Source organism: Sinohyriopsis cumingii, chromosome 6 (assembly GCF_028554795.1).
Source record: "Sinohyriopsis cumingii isolate HCF-2022 chromosome 6, ASM2855479v2, whole genome shotgun sequence".
In the NCBI taxonomy this organism is placed as follows: Eukaryota; Metazoa; Mollusca; class Bivalvia; order Unionida; family Unionidae; genus Sinohyriopsis; species Sinohyriopsis cumingii.
This window is the reverse complement of record NC_142966.1, coordinates 105,187,610-105,215,005: the sequence shown is the minus strand read 5'-3', so window position 1 is coordinate 105,215,005 and position 27,396 is coordinate 105,187,610. Positions and strand designations below refer to the sequence as shown.

General features: G+C 33.8%; 1 protein-coding gene across 1 annotated transcript in view; it reads left to right on the top strand.

The window, feature by feature from the left end:
- Positions 1-1,491: 1,491 nt before the first annotated feature.
- LOC149797632 (embryonic protein UVS.2-like) overlaps positions 1,492-27,396 on the top strand; it is a 43,809-nt gene continuing 17,904 nt past the window's right edge. The window contains exons 1-7 of the mRNA XM_089960448.1: positions 1,492-1,570; positions 4,205-4,323; positions 10,406-10,582; positions 18,770-18,887; positions 20,703-20,815; positions 21,674-21,844; positions 25,291-25,447. Of these exons, the coding sequence (XP_089816574.1) occupies positions 20,722-20,815; positions 21,674-21,844; positions 25,291-25,447 (422 nt within the window). The 5' untranslated portion in view covers positions 1,492-1,570; positions 4,205-4,323; positions 10,406-10,582; positions 18,770-18,887; positions 20,703-20,721. The remainder of the gene's footprint in view (positions 1,571-4,204; positions 4,324-10,405; positions 10,583-18,769; positions 18,888-20,702; positions 20,816-21,673; positions 21,845-25,290; positions 25,448-27,396) is intronic.

The following is a 27,396-nucleotide window of genomic DNA, read 5'->3' as shown; positions in this document are numbered from 1 at the left end:
ATTTTGTAAACCCTGTTTTGCAATATATAATGATTAGATTAATTGCCTGTTTTAGGATGGGAATTGGAAAAGTAAATCTAAAAAATTGGGATGAGCGAATTAAAAGGAAAGTTTGAATATAAAAATACAAAAAAGTATCTAACAAATTCAGATGCTGTCATGAGTTTCAAACCCGCGACCTCTTGTTTGGCAACCGAGACACAGAAAGACAAATGTGGGTGTTTATTTAAAAGATATCACAGGGTATATTCATCTTCTTATTCTTATATATCTCTTAAATTGTAAACATTACAACCTGAGTGTGATAAATTCTTGCCTTGTTCTATTGATAATTCCAAGTGAACGATCTAGATCCCATACAACTAGCACATGATGCAAAGTCAGATCAAAAGAGCACACGCCCTCTGTTCATCTGTAGAAGGAGAGACTCCTCTGTAGATAAGAATTAGAGTTAAATGGAGGATTTTTCGTCCCACAAAAGTATGTAGCTATACAACGTATGATATGGACTATTGATTGTGTATCGTATGTAGCTATACAACATATGATATGGACTATTGATTGTGTATCGTATGTAGCTATACAACATATGATATGGACTATTGATTGTGTATCGTATGTAGCTATACAACGTATGATATGGACTATTGATTGTGTATCGTATGTAGCTATACAACATATGATATGGACTATTGATTGTGTATCGTATGTAGCTATACAACGTATGATATGGACTATTGATTGTGTATCGTATGTAGCTATACAACATATGATATTGACTATTGATTGTGTATCGTATGTAGCTATACAACATATGATATGGACTATTGATTGTGTATCGTATGTAGCTATACAACGTATGATATGGACTATTGATTGTGTATCGTATGTAGCTATACAACGTATGATATGGACTATTGATTGTGTATCGTATGTAGCTATACAACATATGATATGGACTATTGATTGTGTATCGTATGTAGCTATACAACGTATGATATGGACTATTGATTGTGTATTTCATTACAATGCCTATCTACAGTCATATATGAACAAAAACACTTGGATTGCAAGAAGATTTGTTGTAGTAGCAAACAAGTGTTCTGCCTTAAAAAAATATTCTAAAATATTTTAATACCACATATTGTACCAAAATGTTATCTGTTTTAAATAAAATAGTAAACAGTTGACTAAATCAGGTAAGAAAAACAAAATAAACAAACAAACAAAAACTGACTTGCATCAGCAAAATATATGATTTTTGCAACTAAATAGATAGCAAAATGTGTGACGTTTTCAACTAAAATACTGCAAAATGTATGACGTTTACAACTAAATAGGCTGCAAAATGTATGATGTTTACAACTAAATAGGCTGCAAAATGTGTGACGTTTACACCTAAATAAAATGCTATATTTAAGATATGTCGTAACTGTCACAGTAAGAACATGCTTTTATTTCCAGCGAATTACTTGACGGGTTGCAGTGGTAGTACCCAAAGTTACACCTCTTCACAGATATCTGTAGGCTTCATACACTCTCCTCATCATCCGGGATCCTACTACCAATTGTAAGTTTATTTTGTACATAATTGTTGAAATTAGTATGGCGAATTTATAAAACGTTTTTATTATTATTTAACTATGTCAACATAATGAGGCATGTAAAACACACTAATGAACTTTTCTAGGTCAGAGGAAACTTGTTTTCTGTTATTCTTTATAAATATTGTAGAAATAAAAAGTTCCGGAGAAATTTACACATTCTTTATTTTTGCTACTATATTTTTTAAATAGTCATGATGATTATACAGTAGAACCCTGCTATAACGCAATAATTGGGGTCCACAAAATTGGATCACATTAATATTGGGGTTGTGCTAATGCGGGGTTTTACAGTATTTTACTTTTTTGAGAGAACAACTCATTGGCACATATACACGATCTCTTCCCCAAAATGATAATATTTTTTTGTGCACAAAGTGCAGAGAACGAATTGCGTTTGTGAACTTGCGTTAACATAACGGTAAAATATTTTTATAAAAAAATAGGAAATCAGTACCGAGTTCATAAGTAAACCCCATACAAATGTAAAACCCGAGAACTAAGTGCAGTAGGCCTGCAATGGTAACGAGTCACTTTAAAAAAATTTTTTTTAAAGCTGAACACATGTAATTTTTTACCATTTCAATTTCCAGCTAATAAAGTGGACATTATTTACTGGTAACATGTCCGATAATGTTTATTTTGGCATAACACTTCAAGAACCTGGTGATATTGATCAATTTTAGAAGCTATGCCATGATCGTATTATATTAAAATTCATAGGCTTACTCTTCCCTAAAATGATAATAAACGTTTTACACACTATTTCTCGTACTTAAAAATATAATTTTTCCCGGTATGAGAAATATATACATACATGTATTTAAATTTTCAGGAACCATGCCACTATCATATTAAATTCAAATTCATACACGATCTCTTCCCCATAATGATACTAAAATTTTTATTCACTATTTCATGTACTTTGAAAAAAAAATTCGGGAGCCACGCCACGACCACATTATATCCGAATTTGCGTTATAGCGGGGTGCATTATAGAGGGGTTGCACTGTATTTCGATTTCTTTCATGGATTCTAATTATGGTTTTGTTAGTGTGCGTCGTGACTGAGACAATTAAATTTTTGACATAGACTAAACATTTATTATAAATATAACAACCAGCCTTATTCAATCATAAATTAAAGACACTGTCTTTAAATACATTTTCAAACATCATTCTGAACGATAATGCATATCTTTAATTAAATTAACTTCACTGTCAAATCCATTGATAGAATTTGTTTTTTAAAGATTTGATAAGGAATGTCATTATCGAATCATCTAATGCCAACTGTTACACTATAGCGATCCACAGAATAAATGTTTTTGTTGGCAGCGTGAGAGTGTAACAACTTGATCTGCACACTTTTCAATGAAAATGTGGGCATTATTTAATTTCACCTAGATTAGACAGCATCAGTGCATTGGTAATATCATGTGATCAATGCTAAACTATGTATCAAATAGACCTAGAAATGTCTGGATATTATTGTAGTTGGTCTGTTTGATGCGCACGAACCTTTAGAATTTCGATAACTTCTGGGGGGGGGGGAGCTAGGCGTGGTGGAAACAGTTGGATGTAAGTATAGCTAGATAAGGCTTTGGTAACTGAGAAAGGCATAGGGATAATGATGCTTTGATGTAGTATTTTAACCCTTTATCTCATGCAAGCGTCTTTGGACGCCTCTACTCCATTTGCAAGGAAGTGCCTTTTGACGCCTCTACTCCATTCGCATGGAAGCGCCTTTTGACACCTGTTGTAAACATCAGCCATTTTGAGCTGGTTTTCATAGCGCCACCTTCGGGGAAAACCCCCCTATTAGATACTACATTCATTTCTGCCAATTACAATTACGTCAGATCACGTGGTCACTGTTTATGCACTGGTCGATATCTGCTTTTTATAAATTATCAAATTCAGATGACTTAGTGATGTAGACGCAGACGAAAAACATGTAAATTTCGAGTATGAGAAATGGCAGCTACAGTTGGTCAAATGGCCTCACTGACATGACGGTGAACGAGTTCTCTCAAGATTTTAAAGCACATAAAAAATTCTTCAGTGAAAGATAATTACACAGTTATAACAATTGGACTTTACTCTTAAATTTTTCCACGTATAATAGATGTGTACCAAAAATGTAAAATGGTTAAAATTGCTGTTAAACGTAACATACACTACATTGCTTAACAGTTCACAGGCAGGCCTATGTGTATGGGGTCGACTAGGTAACAGGTGTTCTATTTATAGCGTGCTGCACTTTGTAACTATGCTCTATGAGGTAAAGGGTTAACCGCCCTGTGAAATATGTTGAATGTATTTATTCTTTATGTAAGAATACGAACATTGTTTTGTTTATCATCATCTAATTTGTGGATGTTATTAAGAGAGAACATCAGATTTAACATGATCAAGAAAAATACCATCAACAACCCCCAAAAGAACTAAAAAAAGCGTTTAATGCATAAATCTCTGTTTGATTCATTGATGATTTCATTGTGTCAGTCAACATATGTATGTATGTATGTATGTATGTATGTATGTATGTATGTATGTATGTATGTACTTGTAAAATCTTGCGCTTACTGACAATTGCAGGAATACCAACTATGTATGCAGTTACGAAGTACATGCTGATACGTCAACTAATTTCATCGGACTTTTGGTGCAGTATACATCTTTGGAAAGTGATGATCATTTGTACATTTATGATGGAGGTATCTTTCTCTCTTTATCTGTCTATTTATCAAACTACCTACCTACTTACCTATCTATGATGTTGTATGCTAGCTCTACAAACATCTAGGTAAATGTTAGTTCATGATAATTGCTTTTGAAATTTTTAATAGGTGCAAGTGACAAAACTAGATCAGTGGTTAGAATGCCGAATTTGTGACCAGAAGGGTGATGGTTTAATTCCTACCATCGGATCATCATGAGTCTGTTGCCGTGGTGTGTCCTTGTACATCGGATTTTACTTTGCTCTGTTGTACCATGATGCATCGAACCAAGCCAGTCTGTCATTCATTACATAAAAATATATATGTCCTCCTGGATTTCCACCCAAATCTTTTCCCATAGTGAAATTAATTCTGTAATATTGTATTACCTATTTATTTTGTATCCGAGTTCCTTTTAAAAGTTTGCCTCTAATCCTTTTACACTTGGAATCCACCTCGAAACCATGGCTTTGGAAACTGAATGTTCACACATAATTCTATTCTGAAACCTTCCTATGACCAGTGCAATTTCTCCCTAACATTCATTGCAATCCATTTATACGTTAGCCGTAATTCTGAACTCATTTTTTGCACAACCATCTATAAGGTGGCTAAATTTTATCTGTGAAATCTACTTCAAATACATTCCTCTTACACTGCAATTCCACCAGCAGTACAATCCACTGAAACATTATTTCCATGCTCGCTTGTATTCCACTTTAAAACTAAATCCTTATAATCTTTAGATTGCATTTCTGGAATTCATGGCAGAATCATTAACCAATCATATTTTTTCGTTGAAGCCCCTCGAAAATAATTCCTTTGGCCACTGCCATTGTTGTAAATCCGCTGAAATAGTCTTACTACCACTGCATTTTATTGCAAACTCACAGCTTCTTCATAGTTTGCTGCAGCACGTCTCCAATTTATGATATACAACTACTTAAACACAGAACTACTTTTTATTCCATACATGCTTTTTAGCTACCCAACATGTCACAGACAGAGTTTATATTTATCTTTACGCTTTAGATGTCACAACACTAATTTGGCAGATCATGTTGTAGTCTTTAAAAAGATAATTAAAAACATTTCTTTTATTTGTCAAGATGTTCTATCATTTTAAGACTGTTACTTTATGGATATAAAGTGTCCATGGTTGGTAAACTTTATATAAGTGTTTGGGACTGTGGGAATCGTCATTGTCCCGAATTCTATGACTATTTTATTTTAGTATTGCTCTTAACAATATGGCAGCCGTCTTTCCAATCAGTAATTGAATGGACATTGGAAAAAGAAGAAAAAAGCACAAAAATGGGCGACTGTAAAAAAAACACAAATGCACACTGGTGGTTGTGTACCTTGGAATATGACTCATTTACCCTACACATAATTCTCCGAACGTGGAACTAAAGCCAGATATAAGTAAACATATTGGATGCTCGACTAGTTCAACTGCAAATGTGGGAAAATCAAGACAGGAAAATGCTGAGTCTATGCAGAGAAGAGCTCAGTTTAAATTTCAAGCTACACGAGTAAACGAGTAAAAAAAACTTAAGAGAGAATTTTGGCAAAGGCCAGTGTCTCAGCTGGCACAAAATATGTAACTATAGCATTCTTCAAAATCAAATAATGCAAATATCCACAGCATTCTTCCAAGTCAAATAATGCAGATATCTGTATCACGAAACATTAAATTATGAAAAAATAAATCCCATGAAATCCATATGAATGAAAATCAGCACCTGCATATATCCTCCATTCTCAGCATCACCACTGTAACACAGATTTACAAGTTCTACATCCAGTATTAATCCCTTCAGACAAATAACCAATGGAATGCTATTTCTTGTGTTATATCCAATACTGCACCTGGTGTGAATATCCTTGGTAGAATTGACACATGTTTTGGTGGTACGTTGTATATAGACACTTCGAAATCCATTGTACCTCAGCTACTCCAGTTGAAGTGATATAGTAAAGTATATGGCATAATACAGAAATTTCCGTTGGAGATCAGGGACTGAAGAATGTTGTATTGATTGGAAGGACATCATGTTTTAGAATTGCATTTTGTTGTTGTTGTTGTTGTGGGGTATAACACCATTTTTCAGCACACGATAGGCTATGCATGGCGGCCAGTATTAATGGTGGAGGAAGAACCAGGGAAAACCTCAGGAAGAACCACCGACCAACGAGAAGCTACTGGCAAGCTTTCTCACATACCCACATTGGCTGAATCCTAGACTTGAACCCACGCAGACAGAGGTGAAATGGCAGTGATCCATAATGTAGAGCGCTTTAGATCACTCGGCCACTGAGGGCCCCGAATTGCATTTTGTAAAACAGATTAAAACAATTTCTATTAATTATCGGTTTGTGAATATTTCTTCTGCTTGCGTCTGGGACTACTTTTTAATGCGCAAGATATTAAAAACTAAGAGTTAATAAAATCAAATGTTAAAATTTTTTTATTATTTTCCTATCTAGACTATATCCATTACAAAGAGATGTGATAAGCCAAATCTCAAGGAGTTAATGGGTAGTGGTTGATTACCTTAAAATGGTGATTATCGATGCCCAGAAGATAATAACTCAGATCAAGCAAATATTAAAATATGAAATTAATGGATGAAATACATGGAGATCCGAGCACAGATACAGAGCAGGACAACACGAGACTCTGTACACAAAATATAACAATTTAATTAATTAAATAAACAAGATTGAATTGTATACGACCAATTGTATGATACAAGTCTATAAAAATATATTAATACAAGTTCTAAAAAGGTAATTAAGAGTTCTGCTTACATAGATGGGCAAATTTCATCATGAAATTGAGTGAATGTTTCTAACTTTATTTCTCCAGATTGTTTACACAATCCAATCTGATTGCGGGTCACTCTCCTCTCTCTCTTTGTCCAGCTCTTACTAGTCATCCAGTTATTCCAGTCATTTACTAAGCAATTTTTCTAATAAATAAAATAAATACAGACTAAAATTATGTTCTGTCTTTAGTTCCTGAACAATATATACTCCCTACTCCCGTTACACATCAGAATTAGCTATATCGTGTTTCTAAACAGACACTAACTGCTAAATGGTTTTCGGGTCATAAAATTGCATTCCATACCATATGTGTTTACCCACCAACTCTTCCATAGACAATTACCATAATACAGGAAATTAATGTATTCCTACAATAGATCTCAGTACCATTCCTGTGTTATCGATAGCATAGCTTGCTCTCTCTTAATGACAAATAAGCCCCTGTAGAATGAACTATTAACCCATATCTTGAACTAAATATGGGATACATGCAAGCATATGGCCGACAATAAATAGCGGTATAACCCTCCATGCTGCTCAAGCATGAATACAATCAAATTCATAGGAAACAAGAGCTCACATCGTATATTATGTGATGTGATTTGGATTTTTAATGTAGCTTTAACAATTTTTCAGTCATACCGTCTAAATATAATAAAGCTTGCTGTTCAAAATGCTTCTGTTTTTCGCACTCAGTCTTTTGTTTGTGGTGTGTAGGCATGCCGAGGGTGCCAAAGGCTTCTCTTCCCTTCTGTGATATGCCTCTGAAAATAATCTGTGCTGATTGTTTGAAAAGTTCTGTTCTAGTACAAGCACACGTATCATAATCTTCGTGTATTTGAATGTATGTCTAATATAATAATTGCACTGGATTTCATAAAAGTAACTAGAAAAGTGGTAATATTATTTGGTGTAAGTATTTCTAAAAAAATAGTGGTAGCAGGTAGCCAACATCAACAAAAACTTATAAACAACTTTTTTGTCATTGTCATTGACTTTTTACACCACTTTTAAACAAATATGAACTCCATAAAGCTTTATTTGCAGATTTTAGAATATGCAACATCTCAGGATGTTCACTTAAGTTTCTTTTAATATCACCTGTGTGTGTTTTACCTGTTACAGACCGTACCGTCCAACAACTCTAAACACTACAGATCTGCATGTATAGTAGATGTGCCCGTCTGAGATTTTGTACGGAATTTGTATCTATCGCTCTTAATGAATGCTTATGTTTCTGTTTACATTTTTCAAGCACTGTTATCTCGGAAATTAGTCATGTCAGACATGAATGTTACTTTTTCACAATGCTTTATGGTTTGGAATTGTAACAAATTCCTATAACACTTTCAAAATTACATAGAATAGACAATGTGTACATTACAAGTTATTCTGTTGTCCATACACAGATTGCTCTTACTTTCTTTACCAGTCATAATTGGCCAAGTCTGATAATACTGTCGAGTGATCTTTCAAGGTCCTTGAATAGATGTACTTTTGTATATGAACTAGATGCCAGCTTGCATAACCTGCACTCTTCTCTTGGAGACGTAAACTTTAAATTCATCTTCACTATTTGAAGTGAATGTGATGTGTTTAAGAAACTTCAGATCCGTTTTTCTGTTTATTTTAGGGTTTATTCTCATATTCCATAAATCAAAAATACATAAAGTTAGCTCAGAAATATAAACCTACTCTTACAGAACTATCGCTTTAAGTTACAACATGTTTCAAGGGTTATGATCAATTGGCAATGGCCATATTACATTATAATGTAATATATCATTAGGTACCTTGGCAATGGCCGTATCTAATTATAATGTAATGTAATATATAGTTAGGTACCTTGGCAATGGCTATATTTCATTATAATGTAATGAATATTTAATACCTTGGCAATGGCCATATTTCATTATAATATAATATATATTGAGGTACCTTGGCAATGACCATATTTCATAATAATGAAGTAGATACATGCAGTTAGATACCTTTGTATTTGCCATTTGAAATTATAATGCAACATATAGTTAGATACCATTTACAAAGGATCGCTATTTTAAACATGATGACAGCAGATGTAAAACAAATTATGTCATGGAGAACGGAAAACATGCGAAGACCACCATCACCATACATTTTGTAAAACTATAAGTGCATCATAGCAATTTAAGGGCTTCAGTGGAGTGAGTAACCAACATAAATGTTCTTCGTAAGTTAAATCCAATCATACTCTTTGTGAAATATTTGGAACCAGGAGTTTTTGGAACGTGATCTTGGAATACAGCATTTTAGGAATTCTGGACCTTTTAATTTGGAATTCTGAAGTTATAAAATTTTCAAAAACTTCAACTTTCAAGGCGTGTAAGCTAAATACTTAAGTCGGATGCATCGATGTTTCTTCAGAGTCACTAAAATGAAATGACCACCAGAGTTTGAATGATATTTATGTAAATGTAAAAGACTACATTTGCATTTGATATGCAAATCCTCTGAGTATTTTTAGCGAACAAGTGTACTGTCAATGACCTTGATTATCTTTGGACTACTCCTATGGCTAAGTAGATATAGTGTCTGCCTTAGATGTGGGAGGCAACTTGTCAAGTCATACCAAAGACTTATAAAAATGGTACTAACAGTTGCCTTGCTAGGCACTCAGCATTAAGAGGTTAGTGTTAAGACGGTCAGTTTGTTGTCAGGATAATGTGACTAGGTGGGACATCATGCTACATGTTTGGGGCGTGATGCCTCAGTGTTAGACATCACTGTAAACTGCCATACTGCAGACATTGTAGTGATATGACTGAGAAATTGTTAAGGCTACTTTAAAAATCCAAATCACATACACACTAATTATCTTTGATCATCTAATTACCCTTTATATACACCATTTATCTACCCCTTTGATTAGGAAACTTCAAATGCTATCCTGACGCCATCTCTTTGTTTTGTTTTTATCATTTTAGCGCTTGTTTATAATGAAACATTTTATGCAAATCATTCATCATTTTTTTGTGACGTTATATAGTCTTATAATGCTGGTGCGTCATAAGACCAAAATCAATTAACCAGCCAAACTTAAGTAATTAAATAGCACAGACAATTACTTTTTATCTCGACCACGTCATCAAGTCATTACACATGTGATTATTTCACGCTTCAACAAATCATTCTATAGCGGTTTTGAGTAGAAATATTTATTATGCCAGAATCTATATTACTATTTTGCTTTCTTCTTTTTTTTAAGATGGAAGCACACTTTTCCACTCCAATGCAGCCAGTTCTGGATTTATTCTTAGCACCAAGAACAGTGTCCGCATTCGTTTCACTAGCGATGACTCTTCTGAGACCAGTATCAACAACATTCCAGTCAGCAGCTATAATGGCTTCAGGATCCGATACCTTTCAGTAGCGGGTCAAACATGTACGTAAAATATAACTTTGAAGCATGTTCTAGCTCATTTAGAGCATGCGAATTTGTATTTGTGTTTAAACAAACACTTTACTTGGCACACTGTATCTGATCCTATAATCAACAGATTGAAAGTGTACCACAATTCCTCGAATCTTTAAATTATAATTGTTCCAACAATCAGTCATTTTTGAAGATAATCCAGTCAATTTTACTATATATGCATGTATACATTATTATCATTGCTGCATAATGTCACAACATTTCTGAAACATAATTGCACAAACATATCAAAGAGAGATATTCCATGGAACGCAATATATTTTTATACTTTGTACAGATTGAGAACATACCCATGGCACCATGTGACAAATCACCATGGTGTAATGGAGTGTTCACATTCAGTGTATAGATTACGCTTTTAGTCATCTTTGTTTGGTGATGGAGTTATCTGTTTCCACCTTCCAGGAGTTTTGATATAAATTAAATCACATTCTTTTTAATTTTATAAGGACCATGATATCTAACCTGACGAGGATTTTGAAAGTGTTGGCTAGAGAGACACAGCTTTATTGTCAGATTGAAAAGTTCTTACCATTGTAGTTTTAGTCTTAATTGTAGTTTTGAATGAGTAGATAGAAGATTATATCTTGCTACTTAGCAATCAAAGACAATCTAAAATATTAATGTTGGAATCCTCTGTTAAAAGAACTTTATCAAACATTTCAAATGGTCACTGGACAACATGTCCAAAAGATGGTTCAAATGAACTAAAACTGGCCAACTGACAAAGAAAACAAGATCTGCAATATTTGGAAACACCATTTTTCATTTCCAGCCAATTTTGATAGCTTACTGACTACTCAACATCAGTGGGCACCCCAGATGTTCTCAGTGTTCTTATAAGTACCCCATTTTTAAAAATAAAAAAACAGCAAGTTCATACCTCTGTGGAGTAAGCTTCGCAAATAGCCCTCTGAAACAAACAGGAGATCTCAGGATCCTTTTTCCTGTTTGACAACAATTGATTGTTGTTTTTACAATGGTTTGAAAAAAGAGAATGAGTAGTTAAAAGAGGATCACAATGATCAATACTTTGATTGATCAGTAACAACAGCAAAGGTGATCTCATCAAAAGCCTGACCAATGCATGTGTCAGCCAAAGGAATAATTTCCTGATCAAATTCATTCTCAAGAACTATTTCTGCCATGGCACTTTCAACTGCACAAACGGAGTATAAATAAGGGATTTTATTTTCAATAGGATCAACTTTTGGATCCAAACAAGGATTGTTAATTACAAGTGTATTAATCAAAACCTTATCTCAGTCTCATTCAATGCCTAGCAATTTAAATAACACACAATACTTAGGTTCATATAAACTTTATTATAAATATAAATAATCTTTGGCATAATGGGGGCAAATCCTGTCACAGCACACTGCACCAGCTGTGTTCTGAATCGTTTCTATAGGAATACCTCAGGAAGAGAGACTCAAGGGCGTTTGTTGGGTTGTGCAGAGTGTCTTACACCTGTATGTGGAGCCGCAAGGGGCTGATACAAGATATAGTGACAATGATAACTGAAACTCGATAAGTCTGAGAGGGTTGCTATGATAACAAACATCAGCTGATACTCCATATGTGCACTGTAGGAAGCGGGTATGAAGTATATGGGCATAATAGTTGAGTACATTTATGTACTGACACAAATTGGGGCTCAAAAGCAAAGTTGTGAATGCATGAAACTTGGCAATGGTCCCTGAATTTTTTCTATAGGAATACCTCAGGAAGAGAGACTCAAGGGAGTTTGTAGGGTTGTGAAGAGTGTCTGACATATGCATGTGGAGCCGCAAGGGGCTGATACGAGGTATATAGGGACACTGATAACAGAAACTCTATATGTCTGATCCTGAGGATTGCTATAATAACAAACATCTGAAACATCTGCCGATACTCCATACATGCACCGTAGGAAGTGGGCATGAAGTATTTGGGCATAATAGTTGAGTACATTTAAGTACTGACACAAATAGGGGGTCAAAAGCAAAGCTGTAAATGCATGAAACTTGGCAATGGCAATATCTCAGAAATGTAGACTTGGGGAGTTTGTAGGGTTGTGAAGAACGTCCAACACCTGTATTGGAGCCACAAGGAGCCGATATGAGGTATAAAGGGACACAACCGAAACTCGATCAGTCTGATCCTGAGGATTGCCATAATAATAACATTAGCCGATTTGACAAAGGGCTCCTACAACAGAATTGGAACAGTATGCTATGCAAGAAGTGTCCCAAATAAAGAACCTGGCGGAAGGAGGGGAGGCAGGTGGTTCTTTCTGCAAATAATGTATTTATACAGGTGTATCAGTTGTATGAATGATGCCTAATTGATAATGTTTGATCACATGCTTCAACTCATTCATCTGATTGGTTCAACATGACAGTGTATCTAAATTTAGTTACTAGCTTATTAACATATATTGGCTGCAATGACATCATGTCTGGGCAGAAAACCATTATAAGTAGACAAAGAGTGACCCAGCAAGGAGCCAGAGAAGGATGCACTGTGTATTACTTAAACTACATTTAACCAATTAAATTATAATTAATGAACATCCTCAATGGGCAAAGAATACACAGCGCCAACAGTCACTGGCCCAGAAATTAAGTCTAATGACAAATTAAAATTATGGAGAGGAATTTGAAAAAAAAAACACACTATATTCTCTGAACAAGAACACTTTCAAAAGAAGAAGACTTCTCAGACAAAGGAAAAGTACCTGACAATAAAAGACTCCGAGAGATTTCTGTGTCCCTTAATATTTTAATAGGGATAGGATTGATCAAATCACCAATAAGTGATATAGAACCCTTCGACATGAAAGGTTCTTAATTCTCCAAATTGAATCAGATTGGGGTTTGTTTGACCCAACAAATATATTGTTTCCAATGCATGGTCATGACCTTGACTTACGAAAAACAATAGCATTTGGAACTGCTCTGTCTTTGTTCTGTTGCTTATTTTTGTAACTTAAAGCAATCATAAATAACTTGCCCTATATCTTGCAATAAGTGCACATAGGAAGAGAAAAAGGATTTCTGGTCAGTCTTACCAGACGTTGGATTCTTATTAGTTGCACCAGATTGAAACTTGCAAGTACTCGATTGAGACTGGTTTGGTTTCCTACTAACCATCTGCAGAAAGAAAAACTTAATGACGAATGAAACTTTATGAGCCAATTAATATTCCTCAGCTTAATGAGCAACGCTTTCTAAAGTATTTATCAATTCTTTGTTAGTCAAGGTAAATTTTGACTTTACCATGGATGCAGTTCTTGAACTCATTGACTAATAAAAGTTGTCTAAGGTTGTCATAATCGTTATTAATCTTTTCAGAAGTGCACTTTATCCCATGCGAAATTCATCATAGGTTTGGTCTTTTGCTTTCTGCAATTCCGAAACTTCTATCGACATGCCTCAGATACCAAATCATGTGCCTTCTAGATATATTGATTGAACAAATCATAATCAGTACTTGCTTCTACCGACAGTGAAGCATAAAATACACAAGCTTTGCCAATAACTACTTTTACATGTTTAGGCTCGAATTAACAGCAACACAAGAAAGGGTGAAAACAACAAGCTTTGAAAAATATAACAAACAATTTATTTCCCTGGAAAAATACTGCAAAAATGAAAAAATAAGAACTTACTGTTTTAAGAATCAAATCCAAAAATAATCCAAGAATAATCCTCAATTAAAATTTTTAGAAGTCCTAATATTGAAATGTTCTAATGAATTCAAGTTCGAGTACCGATGACAAATCCAAGATGGAAGGCGATGACGTATGTTGTATCCTGTATAGTGTGGATGTCTATCATTCCTTGTAAAACACAACAAATAATCCTCCGGTTTTGGAAATCCAAATAAAAAATTTAAGAAATGTCTTTGTTTAAGAATTCTATATGTGCACATGTATATTTGCAAGAAAAGAATTAATCCTTTTGAATCCAAAATAACAGACGAGGAAAATTAACATATGACTCGAAAACTGGCTTCAACAGAAGGAAACAACTTGATGTCAAGCGTTTTTAAGCCCAGACTGACTAAATTCTCTCTAAGCATCACTTATTAATATTAACTAATGGGCAATTTTGAAAATGCCTGAATTATGAAACAGACAATCACATGATCATGTTTACATATAAAAAAGTCACTAAGCCCCAGTATGACTTTGATAAAAATCAATCATTTTACTCTATGAATAAAATAAAAAAAGCTTGTTTACTTCACTAAAAACTATTTACAAGCCTAGGGTCACGTATCCAATACAACCTAGATCTCATTCTTATTACTCCCACAATAAATAAAAACAGAACTTGCTGATATGACTATTACTAAATTTGAATAAGGTTGGGAACCAGGTCAGCCTTATGTTTACTGAAATGAACAGTCAAGGTCAAACTATTTTCTGGAAAAAGTATGAGTTCCTAGTAAACAGAAATACATTATTTTGATATATAATAAAATTCAAAAATAGAAAGATTTTAAAACTTACAAACAATTAAATCAGATATAAATCAAATCAAATATACATAACACTACACTCTGTTGTAATGTCAGTCCTGTGCTCTCTTGACCATTTCAGCTATTATTATTTCAAAATGTAATAAAATATTTATCAATTTCATTTTCCTGAAGAGGGAGAACAAATTTGATATTTCTGATAACATCAAGAGCTGAACTTTCATTACCAGGGTAATTTTAGCCTTCCAGTTATAATTCTTTAATGTTAATAGAATTTCCATCCGTCTTTCTTCTTTTTGTATTTGCAATTTCATTTGCATTTGTTGATCTTCTTTTTGAATTTGTCTCTCTTTCTTTTACCTACATTTGCATCTCTCTTTCTTTTTCCTATATTTGCCTTTCTCTTTCTTTTTCCTGTATTTGCACTTGCATTTGAAGCTCAAACTTCCTTAACTAGCTTTCAATATGGTATTTTAATTTCGATTCCGAAATTCCGAATTAATTTCAGTTAATTTGCAAATTAGAGTCAGATACAGACTTACTAATCAAACCCAAAGCAATTTTATCCAAAATATTCTTTTCTACAAAATATTGAACCAAAATAGTTTTATTTCTTGTTTTAATAAAGATGGTTTGACTGCTCCGGTAGCCTAGTGGTTAGAGCGTCCTCCTTGGATGCGTGAGGTTGCGGGTTCGAACCCTGTCCGAGTCATACCGAAGACTTAAAAAATGGTACTAACAACTGCCTCGCTTGGCACTCAGCATTAAGAGGTTAGTGTTAGGACTGGTCGGTCTAGTGTTAGGATAATGTGGCTGGGTGGGATATCACACCGTATGCCTGCGGCATAATGCCCCAGTGCTAGACTTCACTATAGGCTGCCACACTACAGAGACATCGTAGCGATATGATCGAAAAAGTGTTAAAGCTAAGTTAAAAATCCAAATCACACAAAGATGGCTTTGATTCTGAAAGATCATACTGTCTGGTAAGTTGGAGAATTAAGGACTCTAAGCTTTCCTGGCTAGGATTTAAAATAACGTTTTCCACTTTAGTTGACATTGTGAAAACTTGTTGGTTTCACTGTGCAAAATCAAAAGAGCAGGGATTGAAAAGTGTCCAAAAAAGATAAATTTAAATTTCAAAACAATTTCAACTTATTTTAAATGCTCAAAAACTAAGTAACAGAAAAAACAAAACCAAGAAGTTTTGTGAAATTTAACAAACAATTTAATCATCAAAGTTCGAGGAACTTACAGTACAGTATTATGAAGTGAATCCAAACTAATCCTTATAAAGGTCTATGAAAGTCCTAAATGAATGAAAAGTTCCTTACACATTTCGAAAATGGAAATCTACTGGTCATCCAAGAACTGTGACGTTGTTGAGATGGTGTTCATAATTCCTTCAAATAATTATTACCAGTTCTAGAATAATATTATTGTCCCAATAATGAGCACTTTCTGTTTCCACTGAACTTTCCAAACAAGTGTTTTTCCTCTCAAATAGAATCTAAGTGCAACATAAAACACGTCTGCAGAATTACAACAGGAACACATGAAATGTGAATGTTTTCAAAATCAGAATGAAACTCATGCTCAGTTCTCTCTTAATATACATGTCTATTGTGACTGAATTATGCAATCGACCCTACGAGACAGAATACACTACTAATTTTGCGTCAAATTTGCCTGTTCATGTGACATAGACGAACTGAAGGGAAGTTATAAAATTATTCTAGAAACATTGAAAGTCCATCATCCACTGAGAAATTAAGCCATAGGCATTATTTCAGTCTTATTTTTAAGATTATTATTAATCATTGTCAACACATGCATTAGCATCTATTTATAGATCCTATGTAACTACTTAGCTTTTAAGATACTCAGGTCACGTATGCAAAATTTAACTAAAGATATTCTGTATAATTTACAGCCATGAATAAAAACTATACAAATTAGATAAAATCGTGTACCAGGAGTTTCAAAAAAATATAGATATCCTGTCTAATAACAATTATGCACATTTCATATTAGTGTTAAGGCATCCTCATTAACAAGAATATAAATAGAGAAGATTTACTTAGTGATATCATTAAAAATAGGCACATATTGATTTACAATGCAGTTTTAATTTTATTTCAAATACATTAGAGCATGTTTTAAGTTTGATTCAGCAGTCTGATTGTGACAAAAGCCTCAACATCAGCCGGTACAGTGTTATTTTTTTTACATTAAGCTAGACCTCTGTCTTGTTGTTGTAAAAGGACTCTGAACTAATTCTATTGCTAAACAGACCTGAGTTTTAAGTTTACCTGTGTTTCAGAGTCAGCTCGTCAATAAGGAAAATCCTACAAATAAAATAGATCGTATTCAAATGTTATATCAAGGTCAATCTTGAAAACATCATGGACACGCAAATCGCATTTTATGGGCTGTATTAAGAAGTATTTTGGAACACAACACACCCAATGATAGATTTTTTTGTTGTTGTGGAGTTTAATGCCATTTTTCAGCACACGATAGGCTATGCATGGCGGCCAGTATTAGTGGTGGAGGAAGAACCTGAGAAAACCCTGGGAACAACCACCGACCCACGAGAAGCTACTGGCAAGCTTTCTCACATACCCACATTGGCTAAATCCTAGACCCGAACCCACACAGACAGAGGTGAGATGGCAGTGATCTATAACGGAAAGTGCTTTAGACCACTCAGCCACTCGGCCCGCCCCCCCCCCAATGATAGATAATAACAGGGTTAGATCAGTTATCCATCAAAATTTCTTTCTCTAATCGGCTTGTGATATACAATATTCAATGAATTCCTCAGGATAACATCTTTGCTGATATAGCAAAATCATCTCTGAATCTCTAATAACTGCCATGCATGTCTTCTCTCTCTCTCTCTCTCTCTCACACACACACACACTCACACACACTTTATCTCCCATCACCATAATCTTGTAAGGCTAAATTTAGCTTTTAGTATATTTTCATAATACTATTGGGTTGGTAAAGTGGGTACATTACTTTTGAATAGAGTAAATTGCTCCAATACCTTTTTATGGATTTTAACTAAAACTTTATTTATTTTTTAAAGTATGAAAAGATCAGATTGAAGTGAAAGAGCATCCGGCTTGTTGGTACTATAACAACTTGGTAGAGTGCTGGCTTTTTTTCTCTGCCTCCTTCTACCAAACGACAATTTGTGGGTGGATAAGACTGTATCCATGTTGTCCAACTTTTTATTATTAATTAAGCAGACAGTTTTGTGTGCTGTATTTTAATAATATGATATTTCATTGACAGAATATAAACATACCACCAAGTACACTACAAAAAGAAGGTTTTAATTCCCTTTCAATGAACAAGGAGATACCTTGAATACATTGTAAGTCGTAGGGCCCATGCGCACAGTAAAGCAAGATTAGTGTAAAATTTATATGAGGTTGTTACTTGGTAAAATAAACCAATTTGTAGTTTTCTAATCAATGCTTTCAAATATAACATGTTCTATTCTGTAAAACAATGTTTATAAACATTGGTTGTGTTGCTAATGAAAGAATCAGGCCATAAAGATTGGTATTGTAGGGGTAGGGGTAATATTGTAGGATCTAAAGTCACATTAATGTAGGTAATACCAGTAACGCAATCTTATTTCCTTTTATTCAGTAAGTCAGCCTGCTTTTGTCCTGAATTCAATCCCAGATCAATATACCTTTCTTGTTACCGATGAAACAGACACTTCTGCCCTACATCCTCCTTTTGCCAGCACCTATGATACATACAGGTATGTATAACACTTTAATTGCGCATGGAGAGAGAGGGAGAGACAGACATACATACATATATACAGACAGAGAGACCAACAGAGGCATGCATTTCTGCTGAAGCCTAAAACATCATGATGTTCCCGAACTCTTCTTCTTTCACCTTTCTTCCATACATAAAATATTTGAGAAAAATATGTAAAAAAAAATTTTAAACATTTGACTCACTTATATATAGTCAAGACAAAATGGGATGCAGACAATAAGTCATGCTCTGACTATACAGATCAGAAGGTACAGCCATGGCTGACAGGATGGGGCAACCGGGATATATCCCCGGGACTTAGGCCGATCATCAACACTTTGTAATTTTATACAGAAATATATTGTTTTGAACAAGAACTTGGAAAGGCCCGGGTGTTTCCTACCCCAGGGCCAGTGATCACCCTCTATGACCTGGGTACAGCAAATCATGATAGTTGATTAATTTGTGTACTGATCATTACGACTTCCAAACACTCAAACCAACATGGACCAAGCCTTTAAGAATGCTTTTAGGCCTAATTACAAAACGTTACACCAAAGTAAGCTGAACCCCATCCCACGATTTGGACTTAGAATTCAAATTTCGACCCCACTTAGAGACAGCCAAACTAACCTGGAGAAAATAGCTACAGCTAGCTTCTACTCCGCAGGTGCCACAGTGGTCTATGAAACCAATGGAAATGGACTTTGATCTTTGCCCAAAAGAAATAAAAGATTAAAGAAATGAATATACTAATCACTTCTACTTACAAAACCAATTTAATTAAATCGGAGCTGCAAAAAAATGGATTTAACCCCATATGCACTGGCGGATCTCAAAACAGAGACATGGTTTAAAAATATTAAAAAGCTCATGAGCCACTAGTTTCACAGTCCTTCGAGAGAGAATTCTGTCCTCTCTCAGTGGAAGAATAGATAGTATATTGTTGGTAACAAAATTCAAATAGAATGAAATAACCAAACTATCAAATCAGCCCTTTTCTTACCAATTTTGTATTGGGAAAATCGATATTCAGATTTAAAATTCTACATAAATAAACATATCAGCAATACATGGGAGGCCAGCTGGAATAAAGTGACTGTTAATAAACTCCATCACATCAAACATATGCTGGGTGGATGGCAGCTGGCATACAGGACATTCACAGAGATGGATATCTCCTGTATCGCTCTAGCATATACAAATACTTCAGAATTGCTACACATATAATTCTGTACTGTACCAACCCAGAGGATTCTGAATTACTTTTTAAAAGATTGAGTTATATAAGAGGTTGAAAATGTGTTAATATGACACTTGCATTTTTTAAGTATTCTAAATATATACCATTTTAAACATCTGTTTATTTCACATTTTTATAAGTTTGCAATTTACCATTAAGTACTTTTGGGCTTTTAACCTCTACCATTTTTACCTTTTCACACTTTACTATATACACTATTTGGCCTATATTGTGTAGATATGCCATTAAAACCCCATTAATAAATTCATAAAGTTTTGTTTTTTATTCAAGGGCAATTATTAATCAGTTTGTGCATTAGTCAATCTAAATCGCTCGTTTTGAGTGGATTTTGCCAATTTATATTTACTTTGTCTACCTGGCAATGAGTCTCTTTTCCTTGTCTGTAATCACAGTGGTTTCTTTTACCTAAAAACAACTAATATATTTTTAGTAATGTAATAGAGACTTGTTTTCACTGAGATTTGCATTAATTAAGACACAAATTGTTTTCTTCAGAATTAGTATAGGTGAAATGTATATAATTTTATCATTCTCTTTATTTGACAGGAACCAAATATTGTACTGGATGATCCGTGCACCATGTCAATCATATAAGAATGAGATAACAGTCCTATTCCTTGATTTAGATGGCAGCGGCGATTCTTTAAGAATCTATAATGGTAAACGTCACAAATTACATACTAATTAATGTATACTCTTCTTAATATGTTCTTTATATGGAATAAACATTCAAATCAGCTGTGATTGACACCAAGAACTTGAATTCCTATGTTTCCTGTGACACAATACTACAGACGGTGAAAGCTTGTTCCAGATTTTTTCCAACCATTTATTTTTCATTTTTCGCAAATTCTCATAAACATGCCATAGAGTATATAAAGGGGTCATGGTGGTATGGGGACGATTCGATATTATTTACAATTCTGCTGACATTTTTATCAGAAAAAGTATGAGATCCTTCATATATCTGAAATACTGCTGTATCGTACATGTCTTAAATTCATGGAAGGTATGAGTCCAGAAGAGGCTATTCTTTTAACGAACGAGTCTGTAGCTCACCTGCACTAATTATTCATGTGAAATGGCATCTCAAAATTCAGCATAAACACAAACAGATTATTAAATGGTCTTTTTGGAAATAGTGACCATGTTTTAATAGTTTCCGTTTAAATGGAAATGATAAAAGAGTACATGCCTCCATATGTTTCATGCTTTTCTTGAGAGGAAAAAGAGAATAGAACATTGACAATAATTCTGCATCTCATTGCCTCCACTTTTTCATTCACATAAATAAATGAAATCTGTGCACAAACATAAACCTGATTTAAGTTTTTTGATCACTTTTGAAAGTTGGATATTTTCAGGGGGTGAGGGAGTCACGTTGGCTGAAGAGGCATTGGGATTACCTAACTGCAAAATCTAGTATTCATGTATATCAATAGGTGCGTGTCGTTTGCATTCTTTGTTTGAGGAAAGTAATGCACTTATTTCTTATTCTATACATATATGTTTTTCAGGTAACACATTGACATCATCACAGTTGTTAGCTTACAGTTATCAACGAAATGGGTATGAGACCTCTACCTTTACGATAACATCTTCTGGGCAATACGCCCTTGTGCGCTTCTCAATTGATGGCTCCAACAATAACAACTACGGCTGGCTTCTCACATATAAAATAACTCAATGTAAGTGTTTTCATGGCCTCTTTAACTGCTGAAAGAAAATCTTTGAGCTTTATTTCCTATTTTTTAAAAATAAATACCAGTACACGAAAACTACTATTATGTACAACACATATACATTACATTGGTTTAATTTCAACGACATTGGTGGAAAGTCAGATAGTAAACACAATTAAGGACCTTAGAAAATATACAAATAACTTTAAAACTATTTGTTTATGCCTAATAGGATAGTCGTAAATATAAGTCCAACATGCGCCAACTATATATCTCATAAAACTGTCAGTCTGATATTGGGGATGTAGAGAATTATACCTAATGGAAAATTTTAAACAAACATAAGCAAATATAGATCTATTATTTAAATCAGGGTGGTTCAACATCTCCATGGACCAAAATTGTAAAGTTCATATATGTATATATATGTATAATTATACTATAATTAAAGAGCTGATTGTTTTGTATGAGCATAGGCCACAAAAATTGCCCATGAGCCACATTTGTCCTGTAGTTGGACGACTCTGCTTTAAATATACAACATCCAGTGAGCACAAAGAATCAAGCTAGGTCCTAGGAAGAAAACCTTACCAATAGTGATTCCAGTATGTCGAATTTATTTTTGAAATTTTCTTGTTTTATTACTTTGGAGTTAAGGTTAGCAAAACTTTCATTTAAGAGTTCTGGAAGATCTGATCAAATGTATACTTTCTACGAATCATTTCTTCACAAAAATGGCAACTTCCTCATGAAACGACTATTGTCCTTTTGAAACATTTAAATACAATTAGCAATGCACATTTTCTAATAAATGATAATATTTGTTTTCATATTACCTTATATGACAGTTTTAATTATTAACATTTTGACCCTTCACATTTCTGATTTATATTGTTGCACGCCAGGGGTCTCACTACCGAGTGAATCAAACACTTCTGCTTGAGCCAGGCGTTGACAGTCCATGCTTTCCCTACTTCCAAGGACATTAAGACAACAGCGGCTGACAACTTAAAAATTCACAAAAGAGCAAAGACAAAAAATAGTTTTGAATAATCACCTTATGACCACACATTGCAAAACTCTAATAATTTTACAGTTGTGTGGTTTTTCTTGTTTTACATTTGTATCATTCCTCAATAAACCTTTCCAAACCAAATATTACTATTTCATGCCATGAAATGCAATACATGACCTAAATAATTAATAAAAATAATAAACACATATACAGTGCGAACATGCTATAATGCTTCCCAGGATAACGCAAATTTGGATATAATGTGGTTGTGGCATGACTCCTGAAACTCCATATATTCATTTGCACATGTAAAAAAAATTCTTCACAGTATGTGAAACTGTATAAAAACTTTTTACCATTTTGGGGAAGAGATTGTGTATGAATTTGAATATAATACGATCTTGGTGTGGTTCCAGAAATGTTAAATACATGTACGTGTTATTTTCTTGTACCCAGAAAAAATACTTTTTTTAAAAAATGCAAGAAATTGTGTGTAAAATGTTTTATATCATTTGGGGGAAGTGTTCGCATATGATCTCGAATATAATGCAATCATGACGTGGCTTCTGAAATTTAAAAATTTCATCAGGTTCTTGAAGTGTTATGCCAAAATAAACATTATGAGAAATGTTACTTATTACTGATCCATGAGTAAAGCTGGTAAGTCATCTTTGTGATTGTCTTCAATTAATTCTGTATACATTTGTTTCTCAAACAATAGCCGACATGTGTTTCTTTCTATCACTCCATACACAACCCAGCAGCATACAATGCAGTGGTTGATAAAAGATTCTCACAATTTAATAAACATCAAAAACAAAAGCCGCCAACATCTTTGCTGGGCTTTGCAGTGTTATTAGATGCAATCAGTTGACCAATAAATAATGTCCACTTTTATTAGCTGGAAATTGAAAGGATATGAAATTGTGCATGTGTTCAGCTTAAAAATCTTTATAAACGTATTTTTCACATATATTTTTTGTTGATATTCACAAAATCTGAAGTAAAAGTGTTAATTATTAGGAATTTACAATGGATAAAGGTACATGGAAACACATATGAGAAAATGTTAGCAGTAGGAAATTTGTACAGACATTGTTCATAGACCCTGAAATGTAATGAACCATACATGTACTTCGTCTTTCTTAACCTAATTTTGCTGTTAATTTTTTCCCATTGAATTCAGACACATAATGATCTGTAACAAAGTTACTGAATAGTTTAAATATGTATACAATTTTTCAATGGAATTACATGTCTTATGGATTAACTGCATGCCACGATGGTGCAATATCAGAGGGTAAGTAAACAGCGCTAATACTCTTGTTCATGCTGTATATAAGAGACGTTGAATTATGACATAATGATCAGTAATGAAATTATTCAATATTTTAAATCTGTGTGCAATTTTTCAATGGAACTACATGCATTATAGATGAATTGCAGGCCATGATGGCACGATAGTAAATGGTGTTGATACCCTGTTCATGATATACATTAGACATGAATAAGCGTATATGTGCCAATGCGTTGTTCTCTGAAAAATAGTAAAATCCTGTAAAACCCCGCTATTAATGCGATCCAAATTTTTGGACCCCAATTATCGCGTTAAAGCAGAGTTCCACTGTACCTAAAATATCCAGAAAAAGCCTTATGTTATGTAATTAGGGATGGTCCATTTTACAAAACAAATCCAAGCTCATGAATGAGGTACATACGACATTTGTTATTATAAATTGGCTGATTACTCGTGCCAAGAAATATCTACCCAACACCCACTCCCCAAAATAAACAAAATAATCAGTACATTCTAACAAAGTTATAAACAGATATGTAAGCACAAATATCACATTCGCTAGATCTGTTATTGCAATACCTCTACTTTTATAGTTGCTTATAAGAAATGTTAATAAATATTTATCTTATTTGGTATAGAAACAAAGTAATGTAGCCATGACTGTACAGACCAATTATCTATCTTTTTATTTTGATAAAATGGCTCACATTATAAAAGAATGCCAATTGTGTATTCATAAGACTCTTTTTCTAAATAATTGCCAGGTTTAAACTGGTACTTTCTTTCATCCTGCTTACCTTAGCAACAAGAACAATAATGTCTAAGATTTTTTAACAAAATTACGGTTTTTATACCTGAATATGTTATTTGCTTCGCCTTAAAGGAAGCATGTCTCAGAAATACTTGTAAAAATTAGACATTATTTCACACAAACATTTAGTTAAAAGAATGAACACATTTCATTTTTCGATGTTGTCTCTAATGCTTTTCATTTATACCACTACTTCAGCTCGAAACAGTTCCAGTAAATTTGCATCATTTATTTTTTAATGATAGAGTTATCTTTATATGTGTAAATAATAAATAAATAAATAATTTGTTTGTCTTTTAAGCTTCTAACATTGTTCTTTTTTATTATAGGGTCCACTCCTGCATGGTATGGAATTACAAACGTAACTTTTCCACCAAGTTCAGCTGTTGACTCTGTATGTGCCACAGCAGGGCGCACCTTGATTGGTTATTGCCCCTGGACGTACCGTACAATTTCCTCACCTAATTTTCCAAACGTCTATGACCAGTAAGCTTATTGACTGGTTTATTTCTGATGAATATTACTGATGAAGAACTTATAGTTTGATCTCTCCCCCTCTCTCTCTCTCTCTCTCTCTCTCTCTCTCTCTCTCTCTCTCTCTCTCTCTCTCAGAACTCAAATGGTTCACAGTATATGACAGGATAGATTTTTACAAGGCAGTTCTTTTATATAAATGTCTACATGGAAATGCACCAGAGTATCTTCAGGACTTATTCAGGCCTTATTCAACACAATACCAGTTGAGATCAATATCACATGGAAACCTTATAGTACCAAAACCAAGAACAGAGCAATTTAAAAAGAGTTTTCAATACTCTGGTACAGTTCTGTGGAATAAGCTTCCACTACATTTAAAATCTGCTGAAAATATTAGAGTATTTAAGAAAAGATATCCTGAGTATGTATGTGTTTCTAATAGATAATGGAATTTAGTATTTTAATACTAAACATGTTAAAATAAACACTATTTATTGCTATCTTCATATAATGTGCGTTGGTATACTCTCCTTAAGAGGGCCTCGAGGGAGAATAGTCCTTGACCAATGAGTCACACTCTATAAATAAAGCATTATTATTATTATTATTATTATTATCTCTCTCTCTCACATTATTAGATGAAATATATGTAGTCTTATGCAAACACCATATTATCATGTAGCAAACATATTACTGTGTAACAAACATGACTTATTTTTTATTGTTCAATCACCACATTGCTAATATGAGAATACATATTTTATCATCTTTGTTGCAGGATAAACTTTCATTAACATGCAAGTAAACAAATAATTTGTATATAATAAAATGATTGATGCACAGAACATAAAATAAATATATGATTTGTGCTAGTAAGCTTTCATACTTATCTATTATCCTGGTTGATCAAATTATTTTTCAACCTCTTTCCATGACATGTGATTTTAGAAAATGTGTGCAAAATAATGTACAACATATCTATTTCTTCAATTGGCTTAACGTTTTAATGTTTTAATAAGGTATTTTATATACACGGTTTCTTGCTCTGATATGGTAGCATTACTACTTCCATAATCAGGAATGGAAATGAACTTACTGGAATTCATGCCTTTCCAAACTTCTTTTCTCAAGACTTGATCAACTGACTAAACACTGTCTTGCCTAGAGTCTGTTCTTATTATTAGCCTCAAGGTTAGCAATGTTCTTATAATTAGCCTCAAGATTAGCAATGTTCTTATAATTAGCATCAAGATTAGCAATGTTCGTATAATTAGCATCAAGATTTGAATTGTTCTTAAAATTAGCATCAATATTAGCAACGTTCTTAAAATTAGCATCAAGATTAACAATGTTCTTATAATTAGGATCAAGATTACCAATGTTCTTAAAATTAGCATCAAGATTAGCAATGTTCTTCTCCAGTAACGTACACAGAATTTCCCTATCAGAAATGTTTTTCCATACTGAGCCAAGGTGTAGGCTGTGTTAATGAGAATTTAGTTTTAAAATGACCGTTCCAAATAGGATGTTAGCAACTCTTTCATGGATTTTCTGCACATGCTGGCTAATGTAATGCATATATTGTGCTGCACAGTCATTGTGAGGTCTAAAACCATCACGAGATGTGATTGATTGATTGAACCTTGGATTTCTCAGTTCCATTGACAAGAACAATGTTTGAATTTCCAACCCATGCCAGTTTGGAATATTGTTTGCAATAACCGCAAAACATCCTTCCTTCTGAGTCAAATGAATTCAAGCCATGGATAATTAACAACCCAATGTGGATGAACATCTATTTGTCTCTTTTGTCATATTTTGCAGATTTTGCTGCCAGAGAGTCTGGCTTATGTGTCTTTGGAGAAATTGTTACCTCAGATTCAGTGGCGGTATCAAGTTTTATCCCTCCACTTTCATGTGGATGCTCCTTCTTTAAATCGTCCTTATGAAATCCCTTA